The 10,071-nt window shown below is 34.7% G+C and overlaps 1 protein-coding gene across 1 annotated transcript in view; it reads left to right on the forward strand.

The window, feature by feature from the left end:
• Positions 1-1,006: 1,006 nt before the first annotated feature.
• LOC105950280 (pleckstrin homology (PH) domain-containing protein) overlaps positions 1,007-10,071 on the forward strand; it is a 42,338-nt gene continuing 33,273 nt past the window's right edge. Inside the window, exons 1-14 of the mRNA XM_088818756.1 lie at positions 1,007-1,387; positions 2,273-2,376; positions 2,896-3,030; positions 3,106-3,156; positions 4,868-4,962; positions 5,108-5,225; positions 6,797-6,898; positions 6,974-7,162; positions 7,253-7,413; positions 8,253-8,423; positions 9,003-9,095; positions 9,191-9,509; positions 9,618-9,722; positions 9,809-9,904. Coding sequence (XP_088674882.1) covers positions 1,291-1,387; positions 2,273-2,376; positions 2,896-3,030; positions 3,106-3,156; positions 4,868-4,962; positions 5,108-5,225; positions 6,797-6,898; positions 6,974-7,162; positions 7,253-7,413; positions 8,253-8,423; positions 9,003-9,095; positions 9,191-9,509; positions 9,618-9,722; positions 9,809-9,904 — 1,836 coding nt within the window. The 5' untranslated portion in view covers positions 1,007-1,290. The remainder of the gene's footprint in view (positions 1,388-2,272; positions 2,377-2,895; positions 3,031-3,105; positions 3,157-4,867; positions 4,963-5,107; positions 5,226-6,796; positions 6,899-6,973; positions 7,163-7,252; positions 7,414-8,252; positions 8,424-9,002; positions 9,096-9,190; positions 9,510-9,617; positions 9,723-9,808; positions 9,905-10,071) is intronic.

Raw genomic sequence — 10,071 nt, forward strand, 5'->3', positions numbered from 1 at the left:
TAATATTGTGGTGATATTTGTAATTTTCAGTCTTGCTCTGAGTAAATTTATTTATATTTTGATCTTTCATAAAGTAAGATCTTACCCTTAGAAATTTTGAGATTGCAAATATTGGCTGCCTACATTAAACCCGAGGGAGTGTCTTATCATATTAATAAGGGAAAGTTGCATCCCTAAATTATGTGGTGTGCTTTCAAACACACCCTTTAATTACGAAAGTACCAAATGCCCACTCATCATTTGATTCACTTAAATATGAAGATTTCACATGTTTGAATTTTTTTGTTATCAACATTTATTATAGCCTTTGCATTTTTTTTGAACATTTTACCCCTATGTTGGCTATATATATTGTGTAAGTGCCTTGTTTTTTACCTTTATTTTTTCATTTTTTTCATCTCAATCAAACTGCATTAGTAACTGAGTGTCTAATTTTTTGTAATGAACCAAAGTATCTCAAAATAGGATATCAAATAAGGGTAATTTTTTTTCTCAATGTAAGTCAAACCCCCAACATATTTAAACAGGTCTAGATAATAGATTCAACTTACAAAAAATGATCGAACACTATAACCTACAAAAAAAAATGCTCAAGTTAATAACATATTAAAATGAGCTAAACAATTGCTTAAAAAAACATTGAAGTACTACTTGCAGGATGAGTTATGTTGGGAAAAAAATGAAGGAGATAATGACTTTATATTTCTTATTTTGACCAGAATATTTATAATTACTACACTTGTATTTTTCATAGAACACATGTGGGGGTAAGATTGTAATTGTACAAAAATCCTTATAGAACTAATGTTTTATATTTTTGTAAGTTTGAACAAAAAATATAGGAGGGGTATTTGGTAATTAAGAAAACACACCCCACAATTAGGGGTGCAATTAATAATAATATTAAAAAAATAGGCATTATTGAAATATGGTGGGGCCGTGTATTTGTGTAAAAATATCTTAGTCTCGTAGAGAGAAGAAAATGGGGAAAAACGAAGGCAGGCACGTGTCATCAGTGTCTTTCTTGTACACTACTCAAGTTAATGCTGAGAGCAATAAACCCTCTCTCACAAATCAATAAACGCAGAATTCTTCTTAATTTGAAACGACGTGGCCTTTGTAGAAAACAAAAAGAAAAAGAAAAAGAAATGAAACTTGCACGATTTTCCTCTCTCTTCTACACACCGACTTGCTTCTTTTTTAACAACTGTCGAACAAGAAATATCTCTTTCTCTTTCTATGTGAAATCGCAGAGTTGATTGATTTCGGAGCGGAAGACGATTTGAGAAGATGTTGGAAGATCAGGTTGCTTATTTGTTGCAGAGATATTTGGGGAACTATGTTAGAGGACTCAACAAAGAAGCCCTCAAGATCAGTGTCTGGCAAGGTCATTAATTTTTCATTTTGTTTTTCCATGGATTGTCTATTTGAGATTGAATTCCTCTATGAAATTGTTTAATTCTGTTGCAAATTGATGATAATCCGGCATCAACTGTTTACTACTGTCTTGCTGCTTGAATCATGTGATGAGCGTAGCTTCATTTCGTTCGGACTTTTGTTCGTCTACCAACAGTATGCTTCCAAGCTATGATTTGTCCTATGATCATTGTTTCTAGTTCTCCTGTTATTTTCTTAGGAGAAGTAAGCAGGTACTCAGGATATCCGGGATAATGAAATTGAAGTAATTGAAATATGTTTGTATGCTCTGCTACTTGGAAATACGATTTGATGGTTGGTCGAACAAGTAGGATATATAGTGTGGACAAGAAGAATGTTCCATGGTAGAAAATGACCATTTTACCCCCAAAATGATCTTATTCGCTATAGTTGTGTCCGAACTTGCCGCATCCAGATCTGGAAGTCCACATTTGGTTTTGTGGAGAAAACTAGATAACTCTTCGGAGCTTTGCCAGCGTGAATAAATATCTCTTCTAATTGGGGATAACGGCACCGTGAGGCAGTGCGCATATTTAATTGTAATTAACTGACGGAAACCCTATGCCTTTTGTTGTGTTGTTATGAATGTTTTAGTTCTCTTAAATCAATTGTAAATTGCTGAAATATTTCTAAAACATTCTTGAGATTTGCTGACATTATTGAATTCTGATGGTTAAATGCTGAAACTAAGACAAAACTGTTGAGGTTATTAAGTGTTAAAATGCATGTTATTTTCTGTTATTTTGCATATATATTCAATTATTATTAGAAAACATGCAGTTTGAGCCTTGGGCATTTAACTATGCTGGTACTTAATGCTTGGAATGTTCAACAGGTGATGTTGAACTATCAAATATGCAACTGAAACCGGAGGCACTTAATGCATTGAAGTTACCTGTGAAGGTTAAGGCAGGTTTTCTTGGATCAGTGAAGCTTAAGGTTCGTGGCTCGGTGGATGGATTTTCTTATCTGTAGAAGTCATAACTTACTTTCATGGGTGAACACATTTTATTGCTAAAGTTGGCCCTCACATATGTTTTTATGAACTGCAGTCTCTTAGTTAGCTAAGCCTTTTTGATCTTATATTGAGTTATCTTGCTTATATCATAGATGGAAGAGAATACTTGTTAACAGTCAGCTGTATCTGGATTGTATATTTGTATGTCAGTTGGGAAACTCGTCCAATTCTGGCCCCAAATGGACTGTATTTTTTGGCCTTTCGGATTTTTGGCATGTTCCCGAGAGCTTGCGGTCCCGGTTCGGCCATGACATAATTAGTTTTGATCAATTATACGTAGAGTGATATCAATCATGAGAATTCTATTACACTGTTACTGTGCCACATTTAATTTGTTATGCATCTTTTTGTCTATCCAGTGCTAATATAAGGTGAACTGAACAAGACTGTCAGACACCTTTTTCATGTTTATGTAATCACTTCTGCTCCGTCAATCACAGGTTCCATGGAGCAGGCTTGGCCAAGATCCTGTTTTGGTTTACCTGGATCGTATTTTTTTATTAGCTGAGCCTGCAACCCAGGTTGAGGGATCTAGTGAAGATGCTGTACAAGAAGTTAAGAAGAGCCGGATACAAGTAAGATTGTCTTTTGATTCTGCATTGACCATTTTTTTGCTGTTCAAGTATTTTTAATTAAAACATATTTTGCAGGAAATGGAAATGAAGCTGCTGGAAGCTCAACAAATTCTGAATACAGAAATGGTATGTCCTGGTATTTTTCAGCACATATACCAAATTCAATTGCTAATTCACCATTCCCAGTGCTTATAGATTTTTGATTAAGACGTATGTTGTATTAATCTTGAGTTAACTAATCTTGTAAGTAGCTAAGTACTTGAATTTCAGCAAGTAAGTTGCATAGCATGCTTTTAAATTTTCTTTATCCAGTCTCTTCTACCATCTTGACATCTAGTGTTGCGTACTCACAAGTAAATAGCAATATAGAGGAAATCTCTCTAGTTGCTGGCTACTGCCTGAGTCATGAATTGTAAACTAAAGATAATGTATAGAATTTGGTTTGTGTTCAGCCCTCAAGTTAGGGATGCCAACAGTTGCTGAATATTGTAATACGTGTACATTAGAATTATAGTGCAATAATTAATACATCACAGTACAATATGTCAAAAAACTTATATCATACCGTAGTTGATCGCAGTATGATATGATTATGATGGTAGATATAGTACATGGATAATATAAGAATGTAATAAAATATCAAAATAGCATAAGATCACTTAAACTCCCACCCATTTTACATTGTACACCCTATCCCTTTTCTGTTCGAGTTTTGGATGGTGATTGTTGTGATGAAAAATCATTTGGATTTTCTATGCCGCTACACCTAATAGGTTCAAATTTTTTGTGGACGAACCAAATGTTATTTCTGGAAATTCTTTCAAATTAATACAAATAAGATACTAATGATATAGTCACCATTAGTTTAACTAACTTGATTAAAGTAAGATAATTAGTCATAATCAAATAACAAAAGGGAGAGGCAATAAAATAAATTCTTTTGTTTTCTTCTCTTTTCATTTGCCCTGCTCTCTCAGCTACTGGTTTTCCCATATCTAATTATCTACTACGTGCCACCATTGCCACTTCCTACAAACTCCTCATTTTGTAAGATTTGCCCTTGCTAACCATATACACACCAAGGTGGTTAAGCTCCATATATTGAGTAAAACTAACAAGGAGTTGTAAAATTGGAACAGTAAATTGTAACGTAGAATCGTAAATTTTACATATATTATAAACTTTATAGCTAGACAAATTATGTATATTTCAGTATATAGACTATATCTTTGAACACAAATAAGATTGTATTTTTTCTTGACCTCACACTTCTTTGTACTCATGTGGATTTAATATGCAACTATACACTGTTGATATCTGGACTGACATCTCTAACTCGAACAAGTGGTCTATAAATGGTCAAAATTTCAAACAAATTGTTTTTTTTTTATTTTTTTTTATTCAGATTCATCACTAGAACCCCATATTTGGCTTTAGGATTTCAAGTCCACCAAAATGACACCCATCATACAGATTCTTTGAGCATATGGAACTCCGTTTTCTTCAATCTTTTTTTCTCCCTCCAATTGAAGTAGATGGTTGGCCACTAAAGTTACAAACAATCCACCTCAACTGAGGGGAACATTGCTCCTGATTCATATCTGGACTATTTCCTTCAGATATTTTGTTTTTTTGTTGTTTGTCCTTCTCATTCGCAGGTGACATGGACTAGTATTATATACATTCATAACTCCATATTGAATTAGTCTTGGTTGTTGCAGAGCTGATGATCATCATGTTTCTAAACCCATATATACTCATCGTAGAGGTTTTGTTGAAGTATATTTTGATCAAGATTTTGACCAACTTTTATTTGCTTGTTTATTCTTTCTCTAAGAATAAGTCTTGGCTTGGATCTTTAATCAATACGGTGATTGGGAATTTAAAGCTTTCTATATCAAACGTTCACATCAGATACGAGGATCTTGAGAGGTACAGAGTTTTTTGATGCTTTGACTCCCCCGTACTCTCTGCATCTTTCCTATTTATTTTATGACTCCCACGTCTTCTATGTGTATGCGTTAAGTTCATTTTTTCTCTATCCTTGTATCAATCTCATGCAACACATTCTTTCCAGTAATCCAGGCCATCCATTTGCAGTTGGTGTGACCCTAGATAAACTTTCAGCATTCACAGTTGATGATAAAGGGGAGGAGACTTTTATAACTGGAGGGGCATTGGAGCGAATCCAGAAGGTTCAAATACTCTCAAAACCTTAAAACAAATTATTTGTTTTCCCAACTATTTTGACTTAATGTGGCTTTTAAAATTTAAACTGTTATTTAAATATTTTTGTTTGCTGTTATGTTGTTGCCAGTGAACCGTTGTAAATAGACTTAGGTTTATGATGTAGACATGAAAACTTGATTAGCAAGTAAGCTGGTACTGTTTAAGAATGCATTGTGTTCAGGATACTTCCGTGAGCATAAAATCGTAAATTTTCACTTTATCGTATTACTAATTTTCCAATGATCATAATACTACAAAGACTGATGGACAGATGAAATGAACCTAGAGTAATAAGCCTTATCATTTAAAATATACATTGTTGACTGGGTTCATAGGTTCACAATTCCAGGAATTGAAAATCCTGCAGAAACCTTGCAGGTTAGGTATAAAAGTTTTGGAGTTGAGCACAATCCGGTTTACAGAGTGGAACATAGATAATTAATTTAAAAATACTATACTTGGCAGATCGATCAGGTTGTACCATATAGTGGACTCCCAGTTGCTAAGTTATAATAATTACTTAATTTTTAGTTTTTGTGTGGATGGTTTAGTTGTCATAAGATTTAATTCAGTTTGAATCCAGTTAACCAGCCATTATTAACTAAATCTAAAATATTTTTGTTTTCAGAGCAATTAATTGTGATTGGAAGTAGAGATCAGTATAGATATTACTATGTCAATAATGATACACCATGCTTGTATATAAGTTTACGTGATTGATATCAGTGCTTATGTTGAATAGTTTATACAATTTATTTTAAATAGTCACATGTAGGAATGTCAAGAGCATGGGTAGCCATTTACTTGACAAGTGCGTTCAGCCAAACCATTCTAGTTGGTTTGACTTTTAGAGATTTTTGTTATTATATGTGAGCTCTTGTTTATCTATGTCTGTTTCAGTTACATGTTTGTCCAATTTAAATGAGTTTAAGATTGTGATAAAATCGTTACAATTAATTACACAAAATGGTTTGGACTTTGGACTACTTAGATGTCACTTTTAGGATAATTTGGATACCATGACTAGAAACCCATTTGTAAGATGATGCAATCATGCTGTTTCCCCCGTGATTGCATGATTTATAAGGCTTATATCTTGCTTATATTCTTATGAACAGTTTACAGAACTTCAGGTTAGGCTTTCACTATGATGTTAGTATATAACATTAAAACTGTCCTACGATTGAGTAGTGGGACCTACTGTTTCTTCCAAGTCTATGAAGTAGCCAATTGGTTTGTCCAATCTTCATTAGGAGAGCTGGTACCTAGCATTTTCCACTAGGATAAAGATGTAGAGTGCAAATCCTGCCCCTCCCCAACTTCCCAATTTGTAACAGGATTTAATCTAAAAAACAAAAGTGGTCCCACTGGTTTGTTAAAGCATATATCAGAGTATAGCAGTTGAGTGACCCGTTTTCTCACGATGACTTTGTTGTTATTGATGCATTTTTTATCAAAAGAAAAAGAAATGCTGTATTTAGTTTCCCCTATTATAGTCTTTTCTATCTTTGACATGATTGTTTTGTACAATTTTTAGTCGGTGGAACTTGATCGAATGGCTCTTTATTTGGATTCTGATATCAGTCCTTGGTATGTCAAAAAACCGTGGGAGGATTTGCTACCATCTGAGTGGGGACAGGTATTTTAATATTGATTTGGTGAACACTTTGTTCCATGTATTTTTTAAAACTTCTACCTAATGCATAAGTTTTAGATTTTCAAATATGGTACAGAAAGTGGGAAACCTGCAACTGGTAAGCTTGAGTCGCACTCTTATGTTTTGCAACCAGTAAGTGGGAATGCAAAGTATTCAAAAGATCGGCCAGATGCATCTGGAAGCAAAGGTCAACCACTACAGAAAGCTGCAGTAAATCTTGATGATGTGATTCTGTGCTTGTCAAAGGTTAGTATTGGCTCCTCATCTAGTTTTCCTCCAACCTGCTGTGCCATGTAAAACGTTATCCTCACACCGAGTCTTTTGTATATTATGCAGAATGGTTATCGAGATTTGTTAAAATTAGCTGATAATTTCACAGCCTTTAACCAGAGACTAAAATATGCTCACTATCGCCCACGGGTTTCTGTTAAAACTGATCCGAAATCTTGGTGGAAGTATGCAGGCAGAGCAATTTCAGATCAAATGAAGAAAGCCAGGTTCCAACCTAGTTATTTTGATGTAGGCGTTTTGTTGATTATGAGTATTTTAGGATTCTATGAAATGAGATAGGTTAGAATTTATGCTGAAGTTCAGAGCTTGGTTAATATTCTAGTAAAGATGGACACACAAAGTCTCACAAAATTTCAAGTAGGTCAGGTACCCTTATAAGTCAAATCATCAGCTAGCTAGGAAATGTAATATAAAGTTCCTCAGGATGTTAAATATGGTAAAATTGTTTGGAAGACACAGTTTAGTTTATGTAGTGTAGAGTGACTACCCATCTAAAAGGGTAACCTGTTAGTGAGAAGAATCATTAACATTTAAAAGCTCCAACTCATATGTTGGAGCGAAATAGCACATTGTAAGGATCAGCGGACTTTTGTATGACAACACATATGCTCTGCAATTTCAAGTGGGATATTTTTGGATGGTGTTGTTTATATCTGGTGGGTACAGCCTATATCTAGATATTTACTTAGTTATGGCTACGAGGAGATTCTTCCTACTATTCCAGTCTTGGTTTCCTTTCAGATTACCGTCTGCTGCATTAATATGCTGAAGTTCTATTTAAAAAAATGAAAGGATGAGTGGAAGTTAATTATATTTACTTCTTACACTGTCTCTCTCTTTTTTTCTCTTGGGAGTTATCAACTATAGTCTCACTGTTCACTTTTTTAAGCTTGAGTAAACCTTTAATTTGAGTTCTGAAACTTTCCTGATAGTTTTCCTGGATTTGATGGGTTGTATTTTCTCATTATTACCCCTCTCTTTGTATATGTTCCTTTTTCTGAACTTTTTACATGCTTATCTCCCTCTATCTTGTCTTACTCGCCAGTGGAAAAATGTCGTGGGAGCAAGTTTTGCGATATGCAAGATTACGTAAGAAATACATCTCTCTTTATGCTGCGTTGCTCAAATCAGATCTTGACCGCTATGTGGTTGATGACAATGAAGACATAGAGGAACTTGATCGGGAACTTGATATTGAGGTCATTATTCAGTGGAGGTATATAACTTGTGTCGGTTAATGAGTTGATTTTAAGTATATGCCCGATATGTCATTTATGGAACTTGGTGAGGCGTAGCTTATATTTATCATGCCAATAATGCGCGCGTGTGTGTGTGTGTGTTTCTCATTTTGTTTTAAGTGGGTGGAGTTTAATGAACAAATTTCATTTGTGAACCGTCATTATGATGATAGAATTTCTTATTCTCCACTACCTTGGAGCTTTTATACCACCAGACTGCTGAAGTGGGCTTCCTATTTGCGTCCTCTGTAATTATGGAAGTATCTTGTTTTCTTTGTGCAGAGGTGCTCCACCTGTGTTCTTTTCTTCTGTTCCTTAAAATTTTCATTGCTGACATTGTTTTGTCATAACTGACAAAAATGTTTTCAGGGGAGTGAAGCAGCAGGTTGTTTTATGTCTTCAGTTAACTTCTAATATTTTGTTATAGACATAATTCAATTGTATGTTCGATAGTTAATGGATTGACCTTACTGCTAGCAAGATTTTAATTTCTGATTGATATACTTTCGTCTTTTATCCTCTATACTTGTAGTCACAACATTAATTCCTTGCGACAGGATGTTGGCCCACAAATTTGTAGAACAATCGGTTGGATCAGAACTCTACATAAAAAAACAAAAACCACAAAAATCATGGTGGCCATTTGGAGGGTTAGTCTACATTTATACTCATGTTTTTACCCTCCCAATCTCTTCATGAGCTTAACATATATTCATAAGACATGTTGATTCCCCATACTATGCAGGACCAGCGAACCTGTGAAAGATGGAAATGAACCTGGGACTCTATCTGAGGAAGATTGGAAGAGGTTGAATGCTATTATTGGTTATAAGGAAGGCGACGATGAACAATTATCGACCCATGACAAGGGAGACTTGCCATATATGTCACTGAAGTTTCACATGAAACATAATGCATCAAAGCTAACTGACTCTCAAGAGTGCCTTGCTGACTTATCTTGTGATAATCTTGAGTGTTGGATAAAACTTTATTCAGAATCCAAAATTGTCAACATAAAATTGGGATCGTACAGATTATTGTCCCCAAATGGTCTTCTTGCTGAGGTACAATACTCTCTCCTGCCATTTTCTGACGGTCTTATGGATTATCAACTGTCTATATCAGTCAACAGTTCAGTAACATTGTAACATTCGAGTTAATTTTCTATGCAGAGTGAAAGTGCTTCTGATTCATTAGTTGCTGTCTTCTGCTATAAGCCTCTTGATGCGGATGTAGACTGGAGCGTGGTTGCTAAAGCTTCACCATGTTATGTGACAGTAAGAAATCACTTTGTTTTTATGATTTATCTAGTAAAAATTGGTTTTCAATTTATCAAAGATGAATACTTCTGTTCTTGGTTCAGTATTTAAAGGATTCCATCCATCAAATCATTGACTTCTTTCAAAGTAGTCCTACTGTCAGTCAGACTTTAGTTCGTGAAACCGCTTCCGCAGTGCAGGTTTGTACTTCACCTTTGATGTGCTGCAAAATATGGTTTACTTCATTTGGTGTTTGCAATTTTGTTCTTTTGTATTTTAGGTATTCCTCAAATGGGAGCTTTTTGATGTAATAGTTTTTCCTTTTATAATAAATGTGGGTTGGGATTGGAGAGTAAGGGCTTAAGGG

Source organism: Erythranthe guttata, chromosome 5 (genome assembly GCF_056151865.1).
Source record: "Erythranthe guttata isolate IM_541 chromosome 5, IM_541, whole genome shotgun sequence".
Lineage (NCBI taxonomy): Eukaryota > Viridiplantae > Streptophyta > Magnoliopsida > Lamiales > Phrymaceae > Erythranthe > Erythranthe guttata.